Source organism: Dipodomys merriami, unplaced genomic scaffold, assembly GCF_024711535.1.
Source record: "Dipodomys merriami isolate MVZ:Mamm:240054 unplaced genomic scaffold, mDipMer1.0.p SCAF_156, whole genome shotgun sequence".
NCBI classification, from domain to species: Eukaryota; Metazoa; Chordata; class Mammalia; order Rodentia; family Heteromyidae; genus Dipodomys; species Dipodomys merriami.
This window is the reverse complement of record NW_027202893.1, coordinates 1,278,991-1,305,964: the sequence shown is the minus strand read 5'-3', so window position 1 is coordinate 1,305,964 and position 26,974 is coordinate 1,278,991. Positions and strand designations below refer to the sequence as shown.

General features: G+C 39.4%; 1 protein-coding gene across 5 annotated transcripts in view; it reads right to left on the bottom strand.

Annotated features, from left to right (window-relative positions):
- Nucleotides 1-26,974, bottom strand: part of LOC138827467 (vacuolar protein sorting-associated protein 45) — an 89,957-nt gene that overhangs the window by 5,949 nt on the left and 57,034 nt on the right. For 4 of the 5 annotated variants that reach the window (XM_070022982.1, XM_070022983.1, XM_070022980.1 and 1 more), the window contains 3 exons: nt 26,660-26,767; nt 25,517-25,638; nt 16,629-16,760 (listed from right to left, as the gene is read on the bottom strand). In XM_070022982.1, coding sequence (XP_069879083.1) covers nt 16,629-16,760; nt 25,517-25,638; nt 26,660-26,767 — 362 coding nt within the window. Of the gene's footprint in view, nt 1-16,621; nt 16,761-25,516; nt 25,639-26,659; nt 26,768-26,974 lie in introns of all 5 variants that reach the window. The other variant, XM_070022981.1, reaches the window with a different exon arrangement.

Here is a 26,974-nt window from a genome sequence, read left to right as displayed (position 1 = left end):
GGCTGGGAATATGGCTTAGTGGTAGGGAGCTTGCCTAGAATGCATGAAGCCCAGGGTTCAATTTCTCAATACTGTATCAACAGAAAAAGCCATAAGTGGTGCTGTGGCTTAAGTGGTAGAGCGCTACCCTTGAGCAATGGCCAGGGTAGCTGGGCATTGGTGGCTCATAACTGTAATCTTAGCTACTCAGGAGGCCGAGATCTGAGGATCGTGGTTCAAAGCCAGCCTGGGCAGGAAAGGCATTGAAAGTCTTATCTCCAATAAACCACCAGAAAACCTGCAGTGGTGCTGTGGCTCAAGTGGTGGAGTGCTAGCCGTGAGCTGAAGAACTGAGGGACAGTGCTCAGGCTCAGAGTTCAAGTCCATGACTGACAAAAATAAAAAAGCCCAGGGACAGTGCCCAGGCCCTGAGTTCAAGCCCCAGGACTAGCAAAAAAAGAAAAAGTAAACAGACTCTTATGGAATTTATATTCCAATGGGGAGTGAACAAGATAAAATTAATTCGTAGGTAAGTGTTAATAAGGTAAAAGCTTTTCCACTTTACAAAGAAATTAAAGTGCATAGAAGTCTTCTTGTTTGGAAATGATAGTGTTGGGATAGGCCAGGTATCATGTTTTCTTAACTACGATGTTATACTGCCTCCATATAATATGAAGTGAATGCTGCCCAGAAAAATAAAACAGATTTAAAGAACTGGAGATGTTGGAATAAGATTTTTAAATCCAGTTTTCCAGAAAAGGCCTCACTGAGAAATAACATTTGAGATAAGACCTGAATGAGGTATCAGAGTTTTATCTTAGGACAAAGGCACTGAGAACCACAGGGCTCAAGGAATGGAAAAGAGGCAGCTATTGCTGAAGGGAGAAAGGTATTGGCCATAAGAGATAAGATCAGAGAGATGAAACAGAGGACAGTTGAAAATGAAGATGAGACTGTGTGACCTACTAGTCCTTGTAAGGCTTTCAATTTTCACTTTGGGTAAAGATGAGGGACATCTGTAGAGTTTTGCACAGCTTGGCACATAGCCTGAATTACACATTTTCTTTCTGTTTTGGTGGTACTAAGGTTTGAACTCAGAGTCTTAGATTTCTAGGCGAGCACTCCACCCTTCCAGACACAACCCAAGCCCTTTCTGCTTTAGTTTATCTTTAAGCTAGTCTTCTTCTTTTGCCATAGACTGAGATCCTATCTCTACTTTCCCATTTTCACAAGATTGTTCTACAGAAATACTAAGAGACTACTGGGGGCAGTAATACTAATTATCATTGGAAATAATGGCACTTGGACTTGAGCGGTAGTGGAGACCCGACATTAGATTCCAGAAAGACTTGTAGAATTATAGGAAGTCTGTAGGACAATTATATTTAGGAAGATGTGTATGTATACACACACACACACACACACACACACACACACACACACACACACACACACACACACACTGCCCCCCCCTCCCCCCCAGTGCTGGAGATTAAACTCAGAGCCTTGGGCATACTACACCCCTAACCAAATGTTTGTTTTTGATCATGTTAAGTGTGAACGTTTATTAGACATTCAAGTGTAAATGTCAAGTAGGCTGTATACAAGTGTGAAGTTTGGGGTAGCAGTTCAGATTAGAAACAGGGTTCTCAGTTGGCGGTTAGTGATTTATTCCTAAGGGATATGTGGCCATGTCTGGAGCCAGTTTAGTTATCATAATTAGTGGCTTGCTACTGGCAGCTAGTGGGTAGAAGCCAGTGCTTCAGTTGAACATCCTAAATGCAAAGGATAGTCTCCCACAGCAAAGATTTTGTGGCCCCAAATACAAGTAATGTTAAGGTTTAAAAAGCTCTGGGCTAGAGTCAGCAGGAGAGTGAGAAAATTGAAAATAGCCAAGAAACCAGAGAGGATTGCCAAGGGAGTGGGTGTAAAGATAAAGGGAGACAGTCTAATGACCAAGTCTCAGAGATGCTAAAAAAAAGGAGAAAGCAGAAGAGACAGAGAAATACTGCCAATGAGAAGGCAGGAAAGTATACTTCTTGGGGCATATACCCAAGGGAGGGAGTTGGCTGAGGGGTAGAACACTTGCTTAGTACTTGTGAGATTCTGGGGTCTGTTGCCATCACTGTAGAAGAAATGAAAATGTTTCTAAGTGAAGGGACTGATTGGGTTAAATCCTGCTTGCAGGTCAAATAAAATGAGGACTAAAAATTGATTCTGGGATTAGCCAAGCAGAAGTCTCTGGGGATCATACATAACAGGAGCAATGTGAGGAATAATGTGAGTTTAAGAAAGTATTTGAGGGAGGAATAGGAGATGGTAAGTATAAACAACTCAGAGAATTTTGCTATACAAAACAGAGGGACAGAGGGATGGAGGTGTAGTTTAGTATAGTTTAGAAGAGAGAGGGAAGAGAGGAGAAAGGGAGAAGGAGAGGGGGAGAAGAAGGGAGAAGGAGAGGGGGAGAAGAAGGGAGAAGGAGAAACAGAAGAAGGAAAGGAAAGACAAGGAGGGAGGACAAAAGAAGTGGGAGACAACCAATTTTTAAGGGTGGGAAAAAGTGTAGCATGAAAGGCAGAGGGAAGAGCATGAAGGAGAATAAAAAACCAAAAACAAACCAAAAAACCAAAGCAAAACACAACAAGAAAACCAATAGGAGTCCTTGGCCCTATTCTTTTTGCTCATGGAGAAGAAACAGGACAAAAAAGCCAACAGTGGGATTCTGCATACATCCACTATTGTGCATGAATGCTTTGTTGGAGAGTCCTGTGAAGAGGAAGGAGGAAGTTAAGCCCACAGGACCGCACAGACTCCTCAGGAAAAGAACTGCCCATACTATCAGTCACACAGAGGTCTAAAAGGAGGTTATCATCTGAGAATAAAAAGACCTATAAATGTGTATTCTTACCACAGAGCATACACAGTCAAGACAACATCAATTTGTCAGAATAACCACAACTACAAGGGTAGAACGTGGCTATTATAAAACAAACAAAAAACACCCAACATGAAACAAGGCTCTAAATAACACAGCCATAACAACTGCAGAGCTAAAGACTCTCTGTAAGTCTTTAATTATAGAGGTACTCACTCTGGGGGCCTTAAGGGGAACATTTGAAGTGAGCACAAATGGAAATGGAACTACTTACAATTTTTCTTCTCACAGAACATAATGGCCATTTGGCATACGGACTACCTTCACAGTACCTTCACTGCCTTGGTGTATTTCATCTAGAAATTATATGATTTCTGCCACTGAATTATGTTAAAGGAAGGAGAAAAGTTCTTAAGACAAGTGATTTGGATGTAAGGGTCATGAAAGAGGTGGCAAGGATGAAGATCCTGTCTTTTTAGTGTTACTTTCTCCAAATCTAATATAGTAATAGCAGCAGCAGCAGCAATAACAAGTGGCCTCTATCGGCTGCTTATCATGGGCCTGATCTCCTCTAAGCAACTTACAAATAGCATATCGTCCAATCATCACAACAGTGGGATAAAGCTGTTAGTATCTCCATTTTACTGCTGAGAAAGCTGAGGCACAAAAAGGCTAAAAAAATTAGCTTAGGGTTCTATAAGAGGACATATGTCAAAACTGGAATTTAAAGAAAGTAGTCTGATACTGACCTATTGTTGTAATACACTGCCTTTTACCAGACCAAAGGTATCAAAAGTTGACTTATAAATAACAGGTTCCACTTAAGGCCAGAAGCTCTAATGATAATTCCAGTGAAAGGATCTATGTCCTGAAGGATACTTTGGGGAACAGAGTTTGGGCAGAGGAATGACAGCTCAGAATTGTACTAAGGACAATCAATTAGATAGCTAACTATATAAACAATTTCAGTGCAAAAAAAGAAAAAAACCATGGTTGTACATATGCTAGACAATTGCTCCACCATCTTTATTATTTCTTTTTTTTTTTTTTTTTTGGGTCCGGTCGTGGGCCTGAACTCTGGGCCTGGGCGCTGTCCCTCAGCTCTTCAGCTCAAGGCTAGCGCTCTACCACTTGAGCCACAGTGCCACTTCCGGCTTTTTTTTCTTTTTGCTAATGTGGTGCTGAGGAATCGAACCCAGGGCCTCATGCATGCAAGGCAAGCGCTCTACCACTGAGCCACCTTCCCAGCCCCTCTTTATTATTTCTTAAAATTGATAAAACATTTGATATTTTTTCCAGATGATTAAATCATAAATGTAAGGGCTGGGAGCATGGCTTATGTGGGAGAAAACTGCCTAGTAAGTGCAGACCCTAGTACTATCTACAACCAAATTAAAGCAAAGCCAAACAAATGTAGATGATACAGGTCATAATGAAGTACATACATTACTAGAAAATAGTATACATAATTAGAATGTTTGATATTTTCCTTCCATTTTATACTCTTGTGTGTGTGTGTGTGTGTGTGTGTGTGTGTGTGTGTGTGTGTGTGTGTGTGTGTTGGTTACTGGGGCTTGAAGTTAGGACCTAGGCTTGGTGTCTCTAAGTTGTTTTTTTTTTGGTTCAGAGGTAGGGCTCTACCACTTGAGCCACAGCTCCACTTCCAACTTTTTTGGTGAAGGAAGATTTAGTAAAGTGAGCAGTCTGTTGTATAATACCTTCTTTTTCTTTTTTTTCCTTCCTTCCTTCCTTCCTTCCTTCCTTCCTTCCTTCCTTCCTTCCTTCCTTCCTTCCTTCCTTCCTTCCTCTTCCCCCCCCTCTCTCTTTCTTTCTTTCTTTCTTTGTCCTGGGGCTTGAACCCAGGGCCTAGGCACTCTCTCTGAGCCTCTGTGTGTTCAGGGCTAGCACTCTACCACTTGTGCCACAGTGCCACTTCCGGCTTTTTTTGTTTGTGGTACTGAGGAATCAAACCCAGGGCTTCATACATGCAAGGCAAGTGCACTGTACCACGAAGTCACATTCCCAGTCTAGTACATTACTTTTCTATTACGTTTTGAACTTGGTTCCAGATGCTTTCACTCATTGGCTAGCAATCACCAACTGAGTCACACCTTCAATCTCAACATTACTTATACTAAGAAAACAAATGGATAAGTGCATTAAGACATATATAAAGCAACATTATAAACCGTAAGAGTGAAAACTGCAGACTTAATATCAGACAATATTTGCTTTATCATTGTATGTTCAGTTTCAAGATAACTCCTAAAATATAGTAGGTATGCAATAACTACTTATTGAATGAACCAAAGAACCCCTAAGGATTGCTTAAATAAATTGTAGAACAACTGAGTAGTAGAATGTGATTTTGCTATTAAAGCACATGTACAGTTTATTTCCTTTAAATAAAAACAGCTGAATTTTGTGGTAAGTTCCCATAATTCCAGACTTAAGAGGCTGAGGCAGGCAAACTGAGCCTAGGCTAGCTTGGACTACACAGTAAGACCATCTAAAACAAACCCAAACCAAAAAGACCAAAAAAAGTGTATACACTCATGGGCACATCTAAACGACTGAATCAGGATGCTGACACCATTCCCCATAGTAGGGTGGTAACACTATGATATTCTCATTATCTTCTTTTTGCTTTAATATGCTTTTTCCTTTTGCCAGTCCTGGGGCTTGAATCAGGGCCTAGGCACTGTCCATGAGCTTCTTTTGTTTGAGGCTAGGGCTCTTGCACTTGAGTCACAGTGCCACTTCTAGCTTTTTCTGAGTAGTTAATTGGAGATAAGAGTCTCACGGACTTTCCTGCTCTGGATGGCTTCAAACTGCAATCCTTAGATCTCAGCCTCCTGAGTAACTAGGATTACAGGTGTGAGCCACACTAGTGGCATGGAAAGGTATTTTTAATTAAAAAAATGTTAACAGTGCATGAAGAAATTTGAATCAGATGATACTTAAATTCCTGGGTTTAAGTTCAGGTTTAAAAGAAGGATCTTAATAGAATTATTTATGTTTATTTTCTCATAAGACATTAATATCTGACAAGTATAGAACCTATTTCTAGTATCTTCTTTTTTTTTTTTTTTTGGGTCCGGTCGTGGGGCTTGAACTCTGAGCCTAGGCGCTGTCTCTCAGCTCTTCAGCTCAAGGCTAGTGGTCTACCACTTGAGCCACAGCGCCACTTCTGGTGTTTTTTCTTTTTGCTCATGTGGTGCTGGGGAATCGAACCCAGGGCCTCATGCATACAAGCGCTCTACCAGAGCCACCTTCCCAGCCCTATTTCTAGTTTCTTGAACAGAGCCTCACACATGAAATAAGCTCTAAATAAATGCTCATCAGTGGCATAATAGCTCCATCATAGCTTCTACAATAGTATCTAACACTTTGGTCACAGGAGGGAAATACACTCTCACAGAAAATCTCTACAAAGAAGGTGAAGGTTTCAAACTGATCTTAAAATGCCCAATAATGAAGAAGAGTGCTTTCTGTAACCCTTTCTCTTTGAAATGCAAATTCTGTTATAGTATCCTAATTTTTCTGTAAATAATTCAGAGATGGATCCAACTTGTGGTTACAAGAGAAGATCCAAGTTTCTAGTGTTACTTCTTTAGGTAGAAATCTATAATGTACCTGTTGATAACATGAATCAGCCTCCTCCCAGCTTCTAATTTTCTCAACTGTGTTTCAAGCTCTTACTAGCTACCACTAATTAATTAAATCGATCATTTTTATTCAAAAGTAATACTATTCTTAATTATCTTAACAATCTTGGAATGACAAAAACAACTAAATGATTCCTCATTTTTGAATTCGTTTTTCTCCTGCTTTGGTTTGCAATGTTTCTCCATAGGCAGATTCATATTTTGCCTGTCTCCTAAATAACATCTAAAAGCAAGGAATTTTATTAAAATATCACAGCTAGGTAAATCTTTCCAAAAAATTATTTCATCAGGGTGCTCAGACTAGAAATCAACTGTGTCCAGTTCTAGCTTAAACACTTATTAGCTTAAACACTTATTATGACTTTAGGAAAGATGTTTAACCTCTTTTTTTTTTTTCATTGGTGGTAACGGTACTGGGGTTTGGATTTGAGCCTCATGCTTACTGGACAGGTAATTACCACTTCAGCCATCTTCTAGCCCTTGTTTAAATTCCTTAATACCTGAATCAAAAAATGAGGTTGATGGTAATATTAAAAATATCACTGGGACAGGTACTGGTGGATCATGCATGTAATCCTAGCTACTCAGGAGACTGAGATCTGAGGATCACAGTTTGAAGCCAGTCTGTGCAAGGAAGTCTGTGAAACTCTTATCTCCAATTAACCACCTAAAAGCTGGAAGTTGAACTGTGGCTCAAAGTGGTAGAGTACTAGCCTTGACAAGCCAAAGAGCTCAGGAAGACCACCTAGGCCCTAAGTTCAAGCCCTATGACTGACAAAAAAAGAAAAAAATCACTGGACTTATGAAATGGTAACCTGTCTGTACAATACCTTAATAATAACACTAAAATTATATTAAAATATTATTGGGTTTCCATAAAAATTAAAAGTAAATGGATAAAAATGTGAGATTGGTCATTTTTAATAGGTTCTAACAGCTATATTTTAAAAAGTAGTATCAGCTGGGTGCCAGTGGCTCATGCCTGTTAAGCCTAGCTACTCAGGAGGTTGAGATCTGAGGATTGAGGGCAGAAAAGTCTATGAGACTCTTATCTCCAATTAGCCACTAAAAAGCCAGAAGTGGGGCTGTGGCTCAAAGTGGTAGAGCTCAGGGACAGCTCCCAGGCCCTGAGTTCAAGCCCCATGACCTACAAAATTTAAAAAAGCTCATAGACAGTGCCCAGGCTCTGAGCCCAAGGACTGGCATAGTCACAAAACAAAAAATAAAACAAAACCTGTATGTACAATGTTATCCGAATCATGTTACAAACAAAATATTAACTTCTCTAGAATTATTATAAATGATTTTATTTTTATACATATTAATTAATTTGATTTTTACAGTGAGCACAAATTAACTAGTTGGGGGGAATGCATTGTTTGCTTATATTATATGCCTTTGCTAGTTAGGGAAAGTAATTGAAAAATGAGGTCATTATTTATTTTGTTGCTTTATAGCTAATGAGGGCTTAATTGAACCTAATTGTGTGTGTGTGTGTGTGTGTGTGTGTGTGTGTGTGTGTGTGTGTGTGTGTGTGTGTGTGTGTGTGTGTGTGTGTGTGTGTGTGTGTGTGTGTGTGTGTGTGTGTGTGTGTGTGTGTGTGTGTGTGTGTGTGTGTGTGTGTGTTGGGTTTGAGCTTGGACTGGGCACTGTCCCTGAGCTTCTTTTGCTCAAAGCTAGCACTCTACCACTTGGGCCACAGCTCCACTTCTAGCTTTTTCTGAGCTGTTTACTAGAGATAGGAGTCCTGGGACTTTCTTGCTTGGGTTGGCTTCAAACTGCGATTCTCAGATCTCAACCTCCTGAATAGTTAGGATTACAGGTGTGCAGTAATTGTTACTGACTTGAAAGGAATCTGTCAGTAAGATGACTGTTAATTTGAGTCTTATCTTCTAGCAGGATGCATCCTTCTTTTTGTAAAAGGTCTTAAGAAGTACTGAACTACTGACTGTACTGGAAATTAGATTTGGCATGGTTGGCTAATACATGCGCCTATCCTCCTCACCTTTCCCCTCCACTGCAGTCCTGAGTCCTACAAGGATGTGACTTTATTCTATTAGGAGAACAATTTCATCTTATATGGATCAAGTTCTTGTCCTCTCAGTCCACACATTTAACTTCAAGTGTTGACTGCTGCCAGCAAGGACTAGGACTCTAATATTGATTGACTTGGGAGGTGATAAGGCAGCCAGCTGAAAATCCAAACCAAATGTTCATTTATTTGCAAGGAAAGATCATGTGTTCCAGAAACCCAAAGAAATGGTACCATTTATAGTAAGTAAATAATGTCCACAGTTTAACTGCATCTAGAGATTTGCTTTTTGTTTTTTTCTTTTTTGGTACTGGGGATGAAGCCAGGGCATCCCTGCATTTCTGTGTCTCACCTTACACTCCAAAGACATATAAATGAACAAATGGGACAAAAAGAAAAGAAAACAAAAATAGCAATAAAGGCAAAACCTTGTTTCCATTATTATTCTTTTTTTTTTTTTTTTGTCGGTCGTGGGGCTTGAACTCTGGGCCTGGGCGCTGTCCCTCAGCTCTTCAGCTCAAGGCGAGCGCTCTACTACTTGAGCTACAGCGCCACTTCCGGTTTTCTGGTGGTTTATTGGAGATAGGAGTCTCATGGTCTCTCCTGCCCGGGCTGGCTTTGACCCTCGATCCTCAGATCTCAGCCTCCTGAGTAGCTAGGATTACAGGCGTGAGCCACCAGCGCCCGGCTTCCATTATTATTCTTATTATTAATTTTTAGTTTTGTCAGTCATGGGGGTTGAACTCTGGGCTTGGGCGCTGTCCTTCAACTCTTCAGTTCAAGGAGAGAGCTCTACCACTTGAGCCACAGTGCCACTTCTGGTTTTCTAGTGGTTTATTGGAGACAAGAGTCTCACAGACTTTCTTGCCCGGGTTGGCTTTGAACCGCAACCCTCAGATCTCAGCCTCCTAAGTAGCTAGGATTACAAGTGTGAGCCACCAGTGCCTGGCTGATAAGTATTATTTTGTATGATCAGATGCTCATAGGCATTGTACTTTTCTATTCTTCTCCTGAGAGTATCTTCCTTTGGTCTCACTGTGTGTAAATGCCTAGAGTCCTGTATAATTTATTATGTCCTAGAGCATTTTAGATCTAGCTTCCACATATGAAAGAACTTGTCTTACCTCACTTAACATGATTTGTTCTAGGTCCATCCGTTTCCCTGAAAATGACGTAATATTATGCTTTCTAATGGCTGTGTAAAATTCCATTGTATATAAGTACCACATTTTTTGGATCTACTCATCTACTGTAGGGTATCTGGGATGTTTCCAAAACTTGACTATTGTGAAGAGTGCAGCAATGAACATGGATATTCAAGTGTCTTTATGGTATCCTGGCTTGTGATGTTCTGGGTAGATATAAGGCAGTATGACTTTTAACTGTTCCACACAGATGTTGGTAAAAATATTTGTTGTACTCTAGTGATGACTCATATACAAATCTTAGAAATTAAAAACTGACATTTCCCCATAATTGAGGATACAGTAAGCTAATCTGATTAATGAGACAAATGGAGAGGGAAAAAGAAATGTCATAAGGGCACTATTGAGACAGGAGCTGAGAATCTGCATGCTGCAAGTCTACATGGACCCCAGGAATACACTATGCTGACTGCTTGGGGCAGGTACTTGCATATGTTCACATCATCGATAAACTCATTAGTTATGTAGGTCCTTTTCCAGGAGAGCTCTGTGCCTTCAAAAAAGTAAGTTAAAAGCTAGGTGCTGGTGGCTCATGCCTGTAATCCTAGCTACTCACAAGGGTGAGAGCTAAGGATCATGATTCAAAGCCAGCCCAGGTAAGAAAGTCCATGAGGCTCTTATCTTCAATTAACCAACAGAAAACTGAAAGTGGCACTATGGCTGAAAGTGGTAGAGTGCTAGCTTTGAGCAAAAGAGCTCAGGGACAGCACCCAGGCCCCGAGTTTAAGCCCTATGACTGAAGGGTGAAGTAAATCATAGCTGGACACTAGTGATTCATGCATGCAATCCTAGCTACCCAGGAGGTTGAGATCTGAGGATCATGATTCAAAGCCACCTCTGGCAAGAAAGTCCATGAGGCTTTTATCTCCAATTAACCACTGCTACCACATATACACACACAAATGGAACTGTGGTTCAAGTAGTATAGCACAGCCTTCAGTGAAAAAGCCAAGGTACAGAGCCAAGGCCCTAAGTTCAAACCCCACTACTGACATACATACACATAAAAACTAGTTATACCTTTAAAGGCATGTTATCAATACTATCTGTATTTCATTATGCACAAAGGAAAAGGGGAAGCAATACAACATTCATATTAAACTTCATCATAGTGTAATAGGGAGAGAAAAAATATGAACTGCCTGTCTTTATTCAGAAAGCAATTTTATTAGGAATATTTCTAAGGAGATTATTGTCTTCTGCAAAGCTCCTTGGTATCTTAGCAAGTAAGTACAAACCTTCTATTTCAAATGATGTTTAAATCTAAACAAAGATAATCACAATCACACCTACTCAGAATGAGCCCTGTAAAAACAAATCATATGCCAGGAACAGATCTGAGGATCAAGGTTGGAAGCCAGCCCAGGACAATTCTGAGAAACGTGTATCTTTAATTAACCAGGAAAAAGCCAAGTATTAAGTGTAGGGTCCTGAGTTCAAGCCTTACTTACAGCCTGGAAAATATCATCAGAAAAGAACTGTCTAAAATAAGTAAGAACTAGCCACTTAAATTGTGGCAATTTGAATTTTAGGTTAAACTCATGTTTATTTCCCTTTAAGTCCGAAGGGACATATACCTTGGTGGTGCCTGTAATCCCACCACTATAGATAGCAGTCTGGAGTTCCTAAAAAACTAAACACAGACCTTCCCTACAACCCAGCCATACCATTCCCAGTCATCTATCCTGAACATCATAAGCCAGGACCTAAGGACACCTGCACATACATGTTCACTGCTATACTACTCACAATAGCTAAGCTATGGAAATAGCCCAGATGTCCCACAATAGATGACTGGATCCAAAAATGGAGTTTTATGCACATATTAGAAAGAATAAAATAATGCCATTTGCAAAGAATTGGATGGAACTAGAACAAATCATGTTAAGTGAGATAAGCCAAGCTCAGAGAGACAAATGGTGCATGTTTTCTTTGATTTGTGGAAATTAGATCTAAAATGCACTGAGATATGATAAATTATACAGGATTCTGGATATTCAGAATTCTGGATATACAGTGAGACCAAAAGAGGATACTCTTAGGGGAGAAACACAAAGGTACAATGCCTAAGTGTCTTTTCATATTTACACAAAGTAATACACATACTGAAATGAACTCCAAGATATGGAAACAAGAGATTCCCCCCTCCCTTTTTTTTTAGATTTTAGTTTTTGATGGTTCTGTCTTCTTTACCTTATACGTGGTAGTCAAAAGTACGTCTTCAGGAGGGTTGGGGGGAGGGTACAGACCTTGAAGGAAAAAGGATGAAAAGAATGCAGCAATGGAGCTCACTAGGACAGAGTGAGGGAACTGCAGACACTGTACAAAAGGACATGTACTCATGATCTGACTCATGTCATTGAAATCCCTCTTTACATCACCTCTGTAATAACAATAAAGTAAATTAATAAAAAAGAAAAGAGCTGTGTAGGGGTGTCGGCAGAGCCCTCAGCTATGCTGGGCACTTGGCTAGCATGTTCAAGGCCCTATGTTCAATCCTAGAACTGCTAAACAAAGAAAAACAAAGACAAAATCAGTGTGCACCCAGGCGTGGTGATGTAGTGCACACTGGTAAGTCAGCTAAGGCCTATGAGGCAGGAGCTGTTGAACTCAGGAGTCTGGGGCCAGCCTGAGAAATACAGTGAGATAATGCCTCAAACAAATAGTAAATTTACTAAATAGGTGAGTAATACCCCAAGTATCCTGCATGCATCATGAAAAGTGAGTCTTTCACTAAAAGCTGAAAACTGTGCTGCTTTTAATTATTTAAGCCTTTATAGTACCTGGTCTCTGAGATTTAACTAGCATTTTTGTAATGATAAATTTCACTACTTAAAAACCTAATATTGGATCATGTATGTATTGCAGGCATTAATTTTTTCCTGTTTGGTGGTTACCACAGCAACTCTCTCTTTCTAAAAGTTTCATTGGTCAGAAGCCAGTATACAATTCCATCCAAAACTTATTGACTTCTTTATTGTAAGTTATTTACTCAAATGTAAACAGCTTAGCATGCTGTTAGGTCAGATAACAGAATACCAAAGCTGGCTGTAGTCAGATGATCTGGCAGAGAAACCTTTTGCAGGGCTGCCTTACCTCTTAATTTTACAGAAGCAATTATTTGCTAAGAACTCGGACACAAATTTAAGGAAAAATGTAGATGTATGATTTTTCCTTTTCTCCTTTATTTAGAAAAGAAAATGAAGTTTTACTAATAGTACTGTTAGTCAAACACATCTGAAAACAAGCATTCTTCAAAAGATAAATTATTACATTAAATGACAAATATATATTAAAATCTTTGTCAATATTTTTTGTGCCCAAATTTGGCTTATTTTTGAGATTAATTTTAGATTTCTGATATTCCAAATTAAAGGGAAGATTAGCACCTTAGATACACTGACTATGGGAGCTACAACATTAACTCTCAGAAGATACAAGGATTGTTTAAAGGTCAATGGATCCTTTTGACAACTGCTATTAGAGTCTATTTAAAAACATATGATTATCTATCTAAAAATACTTGAGAAACTCATTTGGATCAAGACGATAAAATCCTATATTTCTACCAACAAGAAATAATAAAACCTTTTGAACTTAAATTATTCACTATTATTTAGAGAACAATACAATAGCAAGCATTTAAATAATACCTTTGTGTGTGTGTGTGTGTGTGTGTGTGTGTGTGTGTGTGAGAGAGAGAGAGAGAGAGAGAGAGAGAGAGAGAGAGAGAGAGAGAGAGAGACACAGAGTGTGAAGGCCTTACTGTGTATCCCAATTTGGTCTGGAATTTACTATGTATCCCAGATTGGCCTTGAACTTTCCAAGAGGTGAGGTTACTGGCATGTACCATCCTGTGTAACTCCAGTAATACATGAAAAGAATTGCATGGTGGGTTCTGGCTTCCAATCCTGCTCTCTTATTAGCCAGAGTTACTTGTTAATTAATCTCTGCTCAGTTTCCAAATATAGAGATGAGAGTACATGCCAAGATTAAATAAGTATTTGTAAAATACTTAGTACAGTGCTTAGTACACAGTATATGCCCCCAAAAGTATTAACTGGCATGATCAGCAGCTATCAGTAGCAATAGGAAAGAGAGAAATATAACTAAAATGATTATGATCTATTTTGTCACTTCTGTGCTCAAATATATTCAAGTTCACCCCATTGACCCCCAAATTAGGTATAAAACCTTAGTTTTGTCATTTTCTTTCTTTTCTTTTCTTTTCTTTGTCAGTCATGGGGCTTGAACTCTGGTCCTGAGCGCTGTCCCTTAGCTCTTCAGCTCATGTCTAGCATTCTACCACTTCCGGTTTTCTGGTGGTTTATTGGAGATAAGAGTCTCACGGACTTTCCTGCCTGGACTGACTTTGAACCAAGATCCTCAGATCTCAGCCTCCTGAGTAGCTAGGTTACAGGCGTGAACCACCGGCACCCGGCCGTTTTGTCATTTTCAGATACATGGACACCGTTCCAAATATCATCATCTAATAGTTTTTAAATTGAAGTTCCTATAGTGTCCCTACCATTTCATATTCTCTCAAGATCCTAACCACACTTGACATTTCTATTTCTGGACTTAAAACACATTACATAAGATGAAAATTCTCTTACAACAAAATACAGAAATGCAGGACAAAAAAATGACAAATATCTTTCAAATGAGTATCTTAACTTGTGAAAGAATTACATTTCCAAGGGTTATTACCTAAAGTGAATCAGGACTTAAGATGATAAGTATAAACCAATGATGTGACTATCTGATAGGTGGTGTGCCAATGTTATTAAATATTGTTTACACTGAGGGTCAGGGAAAAATGTGTAAGCCTCAATAAGAAAAGAAATTAAAAACAAGACTTTTGTATAGTGTAGAAGACTTAACCAAACATTAAAAAAATGATTCTAGACTGACAATGTCCTTAGTTTACATACCTAGCCAAAAGGAAAATTACATAGGAGAGCTACATCTTCAATTTAGGACCCTCATGTGGCCAAAGATTAAAACCTTGCTTAAGATAACTTGCAGTTCAGAATTAGATTATGTGGAAATGATTTATCATGAGCTAATGTTATCAGATACAACAGCAGATTCAGACTTCCAAGTACTTCAGATTATGGATTTTACATTTTTCTTTAAAATTATAGGACTTGAAAGAAAATGAAAAACTTAAGATGAGAAAAGAGGATATAAAACAAAAATATCCCCCTGTGCACAGCATCTTTACAATAAAAACAAACAAACAAACAAACAAAAAACATCAGGCAAATTTGAAAAAAGCAAGAAAAAATTTCAGCTTACAGCTGGTGGTTTAATCACAGCAAAAGCCAGAAGTGGCACAGTGGTTCAAGTGTAGAGTGCTAACCTTGAACACAAAAATGCCCAGGGCTAGCACCCAGGCTCAGAGTTCAAGCTCAAGGACTGGCAAGAAAAAAAAAAAAAAAGATTAAGTGATTTTATTTTCTTTTGATGATTTAAGAAAAGAAAAACAAATCAAATTCTAACAACAACTTTGAATATATGATTGCACTGCTATCTGCAAAAGGAGCAAAGACAACACTCTTGTTATGGAGCCATTTTGATAAAGGTTAAATAAAGCACAGTAAAGCAACACAGTGCTAATCTGGTGTAATCCTAGCTACTCAGGAGGCTGAGATCTGAGTACTGAGGTTCAAAGCCAGCCTAGGCAATTAACCACCAAAAAGATGGAAGTGGAGCTGTAGCTGAAGTTACAGAACAAAAAAGCTCATGGACAGTTCCCAGGCCCTGAGTTCAAACCCAGCACACGCGCACGCATATGCACGCGCGCGCACACACACACACACACACACACACACAGGCACGTGCACACACACACGCACACACACACACTTGTGTTTTATGTCCAGGGCTAGCCTGGCCCAGTTTACCTCCCTGCTATCTTTTATGTGTTTGGGGCCAGAGACACATACTAGTGTGTACAGCTTATTTGTTGAGATGGGGGCTTTCAATATCTTATCACTGGAACTGGCCCCAAACCTCAATCTTCCCAATCTCCACCTTCCAAGTAGCTGGGATTACAGGTATGAGCCACCATACCCAGCAAGATAGAATCTTCAGTTTATTAATCTTTTGTATTCTTTTAAGGACTTGTTAAATGAATGTAGTTAATCAACAAAACAGAAAAATACAGAATACAATAAAATTACCTTTAGCAATTCTTTTATTTTTTTGGTCAGTCATGGGGCTTAAACTCAGGGACAGGGTGCTGTCCTTAGGCTTTTTTTGCCCTAGTATAGCACTCTAACACTTTGAGCCACAGCTCCACTCCCTGTTTTTAGGTGGTTAATTTAAGATAAGAGTCTTAAGGCCTTTCCTGCTTGAGATGGTTTCAAATTGTGATTCTCACATCTTAGCCTCCTGAGTAGCTTAGGATTACAGACATGAGCTGCCAGTGCCCCGAGTGTTCAGTAATTCTTTTTTAATATATATATTTTTATTGTAAAGATACTGTACAGAAGGGTTACAGTTACATGAATAAGGTAATGAGTACATTTCCTATCAAACATTGTTACCCCTTCCTTTGTTTTTCCCCTACCATCTTAGTAATTCTTAAAGAAGTACTAGTCTGTGGCTATTAAATTTCTCCTTCTCTGAACATAGGAAACAGAAATTATTAACCACAGAGGACTGTTCTTATTCTACATGTCTTTGGCATAATGAAATGACTTATGAAATTAATGGATTATAGACTCTTTATCTTACAAATGGAATGGTGCTGCAAACACCAGAGCAGTTTGATTATACTTCAGTTATCACCGACCAATGTTTCCAGAATACAGAAGAGTAAAGCTTTTCTGTCTGAGAAAGGGGCAACTGTTACCTGTTACCTTTTCGTGTTGTGTACTGTTGTTCCTCCCAGGACAATCCTCACTCCAGGTGTGGTCCGGTTCAGGTTATAAACTGTTAGTGCCTCTTCATAGGTGGCTCCTCCAATTACAAACACAATGATATCCTGAGGTCTGTGATGATGAGGGGTGAGAGACAGAAGGTCACAAGATCAGGAACAAAAATGGGCCAAGATTTGTTATTATTATATACACAGAATTTCAATGTCTAAATCTTTCCTTTTTTGATGGAGAAAGCAGAATTAAAGCAGAATGGAATAAAAGGTTTAAAAAAAGTTTTAATTATCTGAAATTGGCAGGAAACAGAGCAGGAAATGCTGAATAGTGATTTGCTCTCTGTTTATAAGCGGATGTCATATAATTTCTGTGCTGTAGATTTCAGAATAGCATAATAGTGTTTGCTGGAACCAAATGTAGAAATTATTCTTTTATAGTCAAGAGGCTGTAGAGTGCGACACGATGATAAAGATCAATATAACAATCATCTATGCTTATACTACAGATATCCTTTCAGGTATAGTCCTGTGTCAAATACTTCATTATGGTGTTGTTATAATGGCTTCTGTCCAATGGTCTCTAAGCATTAAAAAAAAAAAATAGTAGGCTGGGAATATGGCTTAGTGATAGAGGACTTGCCTACCATGCATGAAGCCCTGGGTTCAATTCCTCAGTAACATATAAACAGAAAAAACCAGAAGTGGCCTTGTGGCTCAAGTGGTAGAGTACTAGCCTTGAGCAAAAGAAGCTCAGGGATAGATAGTGCCCAGGCCTGAGTTCAAGCCCCAGGACTAGCAAAAAAAAAAAAAAAAGTATGGTTAGATGTCCCCACAACATAGGAACAAGAAAGAATATTTCAAGAGTAAATTATTTCAAACTGGGGGAGAGTGAGTGAAGGGGTAACATTGTCCAAAACAAAATGTACTCATAGCCAGGCCCTGGTGGCTCACGCCTGTAATCCTAGCTACTCAGGTGGCTGATATCTGAGAATCTCAGTTCAAAGCCAGCCCGGACAGGAAAGTCCGTGAAACTCTTATCTCCAATAAATGACCAGAAAACCGGAAGTGGTGCTGTGGCTCAAGTGGCAGAGCGCTAGCCTTGAGCTGAAGAGCTGAAGGACAGCGCCCAGGCCCAGAGTTCAAGCCCCACAATCAAAAAAAAAAACAAAAACAAAAACAAAAAAAATGTACTCATTATCTGACTTATGTAACTACAAACCCTCCATATATCATCTTTAAAATTATAAGTAAACAGTGGTGTTCTACAAAAAAGGAGGAGGGGGAGGAAGATGGAAGGGGAGGAAGATGGAAGAGGGGGGAGAGGAGGAGAGGGAGGGGGAAGGGGGAGGAGGGAGGGGGAGGAGGAGGAGGAGGAGGGAGGAGGAGGAGGAGGAGGTGGTGGTGGCTTAGTGGTAGAGTGCTTGCCTAGCATGCATGAAGCCCTGGGTTCGATTCTTCAGTACCACATAAACAGAAAAAAATGGAAGTGTTGCTGTGGCTCAAGTGGTAGAGTGCTAGCCTTGAGTACAGAGAGGCTCAGGGACAGTGCCCAGGCCCTGAGTTCAAGCTCCAGGACTGGGGGGGAAAAAAAGAATGGGACACATAAAAATTAATAGTGCTCCTAGGAATTCCACCTCTTCTTTGTTTCAGAATCCTTTGATGAACCAAGAAAAACAAACCATGGAAACTAAAAACAAACTAAACAAATGTGGGTGTAGTTTTGACACTGGACATCCAACATATCAGCTCAGTCACTAGCTTTGTTTGGCACCATAACAAAAGAGAGGTCTTCTTATTAGCTCCTTCTGCAGATATCAATGCAATCAGATATTCAAATTTGTTAGAATTTGATTTTTCTTCAAAAGAAGATAAAATTATTTAATCCTTTTTTTTTTTGAGCTTGAACTCTGGGTCTGGGTGCTGTCCTTGGGCTCCTTTGTGCTCAAGGTTAGCACTACCACTTGAGCCACTGTGCCACACTTCCAGCTTTTTCTGTGATTTGTTAAAGAGTCTCATGGACTTTTTTGTCTGTGCTGAACTACAATCCTCAGATCTCAGCCTCTTGAGTAACTAGGATTAGAGGCATGAGGCACCAGCTCCTGGAAAAACCCACTTAATCTTAGTGGCAAATAATGTTAAAATGACTCAATGGAAATGACTCAAACCTGTATCAAGAAGAAGCATCCAAGTTGAGCACCTATGGGTGGCTCATGCCTATAATCCTAGCTATTCAAGAGGCTGAGACCTGGAGGATCAAGATTCAAAGCCAGCCTGGGCAGAAAAGTCCACAAGATTTCATCTCTAAACACCAAAAAAGCTGAACTGGAAATGCAGCTCAAGACAAGCAAGGAAGGTGAATCTTTAGGGCAATGTCTGGTGGTATATACCTGTCATCCCAGGCAGGGATGGGAGGCTAAAGCAGGATTATCACAAGCTCAAGACCAGCCTGGACTAGAAAGCTAGACCCTGTTTCAATAAACAAACAGAAACATCTGTAATCAGTGTATATACATGCTTGTATGTAAATTATGAAAAACCTCAATTCTACATTTCCTTTCTGTTTCTCTCTGTTTCTAAAACATCTTGAAGCAATTAACTTAGAGTATTTGTTCTTGTGGAACTTCATAGAAACAGAATGAGAAATTGAAGCTACTTAAATATGTCCACATTATCTAAATTGCAGAGATCTCCTAACAAAAGGTATGCAAGTTCCCAATTATAAAGAGGTATTTTGTGTGTGTGTGTGTGTGTATGTGTGTGTGTATATGTTAGATGTGGGGCTTGAGCTCAGGGTCTAGGTACTGTCCCTGAGCTCTTTTTCTTCAAGGCTAGTGCTCTACCACTTTGAGTCACAGCACCACTTCACATTTTCTGTTGGTTAATTGGAGGTAAGAGTCTCATAGACTTTCCTGCGTGGGCTGGCTTTGAACTGTGAACCTCAGATCTCAGCCTCCTGAGTAGCTAGGATTACAGGTGCGAGCCACCAGTGCCTGTCAGAGATAGTTATTTCATAAATAATTGTTTTTTTTTTTTTTTTGCTTATGTGGTGCTGAGGAATCGAACCCAGGGCCTCATGCATGCAAGGCAAGCACTCTACCACTTAGCCACCTTCCCAGCCCTAAATAATTGTTTCTATGTGGACTTGGGACTTAAAATCATGCCTTTGACATGCTGAATTTAAGGAAAAATAAATTTCATTTAAGACTACTCACCCGAAACAATATATCTAGCACCACAGTGTTTCAGGAGTTACACACATCATAAAATCATGATAGAATACTAGTGAACAGGTAAGAAGAGGAAGAGAGACCAGCTGATGTATATGTTATAGTCTCAGAAAATGAGTATTCTTTACAGTAAGATTTGATATACAATGCTCCTTATCGTAAGAGATGATCTATTCAAGCTCTAGTATATAATTTTATATTTAAAAATATTGCTGAAGCTAGGTACTGGTGGCTCATGATTGTAATCCTAGACATTAAGGAGGCTGAGATCTGAGGACTGCGGTTCAAAGGAGCCCAGGCAGGAAAGTCCATGAGACTCTTATCTCCAATTAACCACCAGAAAACCGGAAATGGTGCTGTGGCTCAAAGTGGTAGAGTACTACTAGCCTTGAGTGAAAAAGATCAGGAACAGTGCCCAGGCTGAGTTGAAGCCCCATGACCAAAAAAAAAAAAAGTATCTTTGACATTTTTCCTTACCGTTCTTTTTCCCAGTGAGTTTTAAAATATATTCTGCCTAGTGTCAGCAGCTCACGCCTATGATCTTAGCTACTCAGAAGGCTGAGTGAGATTTGAGGATCGCGGTTCAAAGCCAGCTCAGGCAGGAAAGTCCATGAGACTTACCTCCAACTAACTACCAAAAAGCTGGATATGGAGCTGTGGCTCAAGTGGTATATCAGGATACTTGAGCAAAAAAAAGCACAGGAACAGCACCCAGGATCTGAGTTTAGGCCCCAGGATGATGATGATGATGATGATGACGACGACGACTATGACTACCACCACCACCACCGCTACTACTACTATTACTACTACTACTACACACACACACACACACACACACACACACACACACACACACACACACACACACACACACACACACACACACACACACACACACACACACACACACACACACACAGAGTAGGTATTTTGAGCTGGGCACTGGTAGCTCATGACTGTTATCCTAGCTACTCAGGAGACAGGATCTGAGTTTAAGCCCCAGGATGATGATGATGATGATGACGACGACGACTATGACTACCACCACCACCACCGCTACTACTACTATTACTACTACTACACACACACACACACACACACACACACACACACACACACACACACAGAGTAGGTATTTTGAGCTGGGCACTGGTAGCTCATGACTGTTATCCTAGCTACTCAGGAGACTGAAATCTGAGGTTTGCAGTTCAAAGTCAGCAAGGTAGGAAAAACAATGAAACTCTTATCTCCAATTAATCACACATACATACAAAAAGTAGAACTGAAGTAGAACTGGGGCTCAAGTGATAGAGCATTAGCCTTAAGCAAAAGAGCTCAGGTACTGAACCGAGGCCCTGAGTTCAAGCTCCAGGTTTGGCACACCAAGATGTGCATGTATGCACATACACACACCACACATTCACACTGTAGATGTTCTGATGAGGCCAATGCTAACATAAAAAGCAACTCTTTTTTTTTTATCTATTGGTCAAAGCTAAAGTGGAATACATAAGTTCAAGTCTTTGTGTGCATCTTTCTTATGCTCTGTAACTCACCATGGCAACCAAAAGCATTAATTAATGCAGACAGCAAACATTAGAAAACAGCAGCCAGTTTATGCTGCACCCTACTATACAAAGATATCCTGAGAACCTAATCCAACTTGTATTGTATTTTGTTAATTTAAAAATTCATATACATTATTTCTATAAATAATTGTTTCTCTATACAATAAACAAACTTCCCCAAAGCAATTTTTAACCTATTTTGTGGACTATTATGTCTAAAATTCAAAATTTTAAATATAGTCACTGATAGTAAAATACTCAAGGGCATTCAATGCAAGAATAAAAGGTTAATAGAAACAAAAGTAAGCTGTTGCATACTATCCTATTATTTTGATTCTATTAAATTTACGTTCATGTGAAAAGCACTTCCGTTTTAATTGCTTGGAACTGGGATTTATGGTCATATTGCCCCCGTTTCTTATCAAGTAAAATGGTTGCTTGTTTTTTTAATCAGGGATAAGGAGCAATTCTAGAGTAAGAAAAATATAGCCTGATAAATAGCATGATGATCAACCCAATCTGTGGCTATGTCATACTGACAAATAGGTTAATTTAATAGCTAAGGCTAAACAATTTCTGTAACTGTTTTGGTTTTACAAAGTTGTATTCTTGCCATATTTCCTTTGATACTTTCTAACATTATAGCAACAATAAAACCAGTATGTTCCAGCATGAGAGCTCTGAGGGTTGAAATTACTCAGCTAACTTAATTTGGTTGGTGCTGTATCACTTGAGTTACACCTCCAGCCATGTTTCTTTGCTGGTTATTTTGGAGACAGTCTTACAGACTTTTCTGCTTGGCTGGCTTTGAATCTTGATCCTCCAGATCTCATCCTCTGGGGCAGATAAAATTATAGGTGTGAGACACTGGTGTCCAGACCATTTTCATTTCTTACTTGTACTAAGGCAGCAGTTTTGTTCAGTAGTTTCCCTGCTGCTAATTTTACCTTCAATAATCTATTCTGTCCACAAAGTGATCATTTAAAACTAATGTAAATTAGTTTTTAAAAGCCTAAAAAATACCATAATTCATGTTACTCACCTGCTTAAAAGCTCTTTAACTGCTTCCTACAATTAAAAAAAAACTTTCAAAAAACATTTTCTACCAGGGCCTATAAGAAGGCCTGGGGTGATGCAGCCCTTGCTTTTCTGTTTTGCCTCTTAGTTCATTCTTCTTCATATATTCTGCCATACAGGACATCTTTCCTTTGTTCCCAATTCTCCTTTGCTTCATGGCCTTAATTTTGGTATTCCTTTTGCTTCAGATGCTTTTTTCCTCAACATGTGATAGGCTTTCTTCTAATTCAAAACTCATTTTAAATATTACCTCCTTATTTCAGTTGTCCCCATCTAAAGGATCCTTCCCCTTCCCACATCTTATTACTCTATTTGTTTCCTTGATAGAATTTTATTAATTTGTCTATTTTCTGTTCCTTGAGGGCAGGTACCTTGTCATTCCTGCCACTTCTATACCCCCAGCATGTACAACGGTTCTTGACAAAATGAAGGCATTCAATAAGCACATCTGTTGTATAAAAGAATAAAGCAACCAATTATACATATATTTAGATGTTAGTGATATATGGTAACAAATGCCAAACTAATATATATTTTTTGAGGGACATCATTTTTAGTTTTGTATGGAAATGAACCATGCACCTGATCTGCTATTGTGCATTACAGTCTGTTATTGTACAATAGTCAAACACAATATATTCTTCTGGTCTAGGATTTCCCTTCCCTTTAGTAATAAGTGGCTAGTTTTTGTCCAGTGATTCTTTTTTTTTGGGGGGGGGTCCGGTCGTGGGGCCTGAACTCTGGGCCTGGGCACTGTCCCTCAGCTCTTCAGCTCAAGGCTAGCATTCCACCACTTGAGCCACAGCACCACTTCCAGTTTTTTTCTTTTTTGCTGCATAAGCAGCTGAGGAATCGAACCCACGGCCTCATGCATGCAAGGCAAATGCTCTACCACTGAGCCAACTTCCCAGCCTCTGTTCAGTGATTCTTATATGAAATCCATAAAGCAAATTAATGTTTTTATGTTTATCAAGTTAATTAAAAGACTCAAGAATACAGCTTATTTTTTTCAAGCTTCTCAAATAGAAAAACTTGAGCTGCATTTTTTCCACTTAGTTGACATTTCTGAATCTTGATGTCACAGTTCTTTTTTTAAATTTTATTTTACTTTTTTTTTTTTTTTTTTGGTCGGTTGTGGGGCTTGAACTCTGGGCTTGGGTGCTGTCCCTCAGCTCTTCAGCTGAAGGCAAGCACTCTACCACTTGAGCTACAGCGCCATTTCTGGTTTTCTGGTGGTTTATTGGCGATAGGAGTCTCACAGTCTTTCCTGCCCGGGCTGGCTCTGAACTGTGATCCTCAGATCTCAGCCTCCTGAGTAGCTAGGATTACAGGTGTGAGCCACCAGCGCCCAGCAATGTCAAGGTTCTTAACCATTTTATTTAAATGGTAGTCTCTGAATTTATCACTACATGTTTAGTCTTTTCAAACTTGGATTTTCTTTTTTTTTTTTTTTTTTTACTAGTATTGGAGCTTGAACTCAGGGCCTAGGCATTGTCTCTGAGCTTCTTTTGCTCAAGGCTAGCACTCTACCACTTAAGCCACAGATGGTACCACTTTTGGCTTTTTCTGTTTATATAGTGAAGAACTGAACCCAGGGCCTTATGTATGCAAGACAAGCACTCTATCACCACATAAACAGAAAAAGCTGGAAGTGGTGCTGTGGCTCAAAGTGGTAGAGCACTTAGCTTTGAGCTGAAGAGCTCAGGGTCAGTGCCCAAGACCAGAGTTCAGGCCCCACGACCAACAACAAAAAAAGAAATTATTATAACAATAGTAAAATTTTCACATTGTGCTCAGCAATATATTAGGCCCTTTATAACATGTAATTGAAATTTTTAAAAATGTAAGTTTTTTGGGGTTTTTTTTTTGGTCATTGGGCCTGAACTCTGGGTCTGGGCACTGTCCCTGAGCACTTCAGCTCAAGGCTAGCACCACTTCCAGTTTTCTGGTGGTTGACTAGAGATAAAAGTCTCATGGACTTTCCTGCCTGAGCTCCTTTGAACTGTGATCCTCAGATCTCAGTCTCCTGAGTAGCTAGGATTACAGGCATGAGCCACTGGTGCCAGCAAATGTAATTTTTTAACTAGGCAGAATTTGTATATATTTAAAATTTCAAGTTTGCTTAAGTAAACTCTTCTAGACACGTTTTGTTTTTTATTAAAATTAACCACTGAAAATTATAACTAAAATAAAGCCAAGTTTTTCCCTTGTGTAACAAATACCCTTTGTTAATTAGGTCTCAGTTTGTATACTGGCCACATTTGGCAAAGTCCAGTCTTTAACCCAAATAGTAACAACCTGCTCTGGATGGCAATCAAGTAGCAAATCTATTTTTGGCTTTAATGTTTGAAACTCCAAATACCAGATGCCATAGAACTAAACCTTAAATGGCATAAGTTCTGATGTGCTTCTTAAAACAGAATACAGGGGTTTGGGCCCTCCAAGACACCTGTTTCTATATAAACAAATAAATGTCAAGTTTAGTAGGGCAATTCATATCTAATACTGACATATGTAAAAACTAAAATAATTGGGGTAGAACAAAATGATGTAAACTCAGTGTTCATCTCTAACATCACTCTGAATTTCTCAGTGTTTCGTGTGTGTGTGTGTGTGTGTGCGTGTATGTGTGCGCGCGCATGCGCATGTGATACTTCCAGGGCTTATGCTCAGGGTCTTGCATTTTAGCTTAGCTTTTTCACTCACAACTGGTGCTCTGCTAATTGAGCCATGTCTCCAAGTTTTAGTTTTAGTTGTTTTCTTTTTAATTTTTTTTTTGGTCCGGTTATGGGGCTGACCTCTGGACCTGGGCGCTGTCCCTCAGCTCTTCAGCTCAAGACTAGTGCTCCATCACTTGAGCCACAGTGCCACTTCCGGTTTTTTTCTTTTTTGCTTATGTGGTGCTGAGGAATCGAACCCAGGGCCTCATGCATGCAAGGCAAGCACTCTACCACTGAGCCATCTTCCCAGCCCCAAGTTTTAGTTTTTAATCTTGTTACCTGTCTCTGAGTGTGCTGGGGCCTAGATAAGGATAGAGGTTTTCCTTAAGTCTTCCTTTGATGAGATGGTCCAAAGTTTCATGTAGGAAGGGCTGATGCTGTGTATACACATTTTCTACTCCCTAAAATGGGGAGATGGTTCTTATGTTATTTTTAGAATCTAGCAACATAACAGTCAATAATACTCATGTTAGGAAAGGACATGCACTCAATAGAGATTTAATGGACTATATTCAAATAGGAATTTTAGAATATTTAAAAATCACTTTAATTACCTAGAATATTCCAAGCCAATCACATAAAATACTGAATTTAAGGCTAGTTATTGAAAAATAATTTAAAAACTGCAATTGCCTAACTCTTAACCTTTACAGAGTTTCATTCTTCTGTGAAAATGTTCAATATAGGTAAAGCAAACCAAAGAAAAGGACTGTATAAAGGAGACTGTAACCACACAAGAAAACAAAACCATCAGGAAATATAAGACAGGTTGGCAGATCAAAATATAATTTTGGCCATTAAAAAAAAGTAGTATTCTTAAAAGAGCAACAAATGGGGCTGGGAAGGTAGCTCAGTGGTAGCATGCTTGCCTCGCATGCATGAGGCCCTGGGTTTGATTCCTCAGCACCACATAAGCAGAAAAAGCTGGAAGTGGCGCTGTGGCTCAAGTGGTAGAGCACTAGCCTTGAGCTGAAGAGCAGAGGGACAGTGCCCAGGCCCAGAGTTCAAGCCCCATAACCTGGGGGGGGGGGGGTAGGGGGGAAGAAAAAGATCAACAAATGCTTTCTTTCTCTTTTATTTTCCTTGAAAGAGAAACTACCTAGCAAATCTTAAATTATAAACATGGAAAAAATAGCTATGACTAATGGAACTGTTTGGCTTTTTACTCTTGAATACTTTCTGGAAATGTCTAGTTATTTCCTGCTCAGCTATTTGATCCAATGCTGATACAGCTGTAATATAGAAAGCACTAAAAAAGAAAGCTTTCAAGAGCATATCTGCTCTAATTTCATTTAATTGACATAGTACTAAACCAGCAGCAATCCATCCTAAAGATACTTTTAAGATCACATTCCTTTCACTCTCCGCTTTCAAAGACTTCCTCTATTTCTCATTTAAGGATGCATGGAAGAGATATCTTACCTTCAGTCCTTTGAGAAACTGTTTGGTAATAGCTACAGCATCTTTGGGGCTGAAGAGGTCACTTCCTCTAACTCGTTTACCACCGTATTCAACAACTGCAGACACGAGCTATAAAAAACAAAAAAGAGAGAAATAATCTTTTATTGCTTTGGGGTCAAGAATCTCACTTTATAAAAAAGTTTAAGCTGGGTGCCAGTGGCTCACGCCTGTAATCTTAGCTACTCAGGAGGCTGAGATCTGAGGATCACAGTTCAGAGCCAGCCTGGGCAGGAAAGTCCATGAGACTCTTATCTCTAATTAACCACCAAAAAAAAC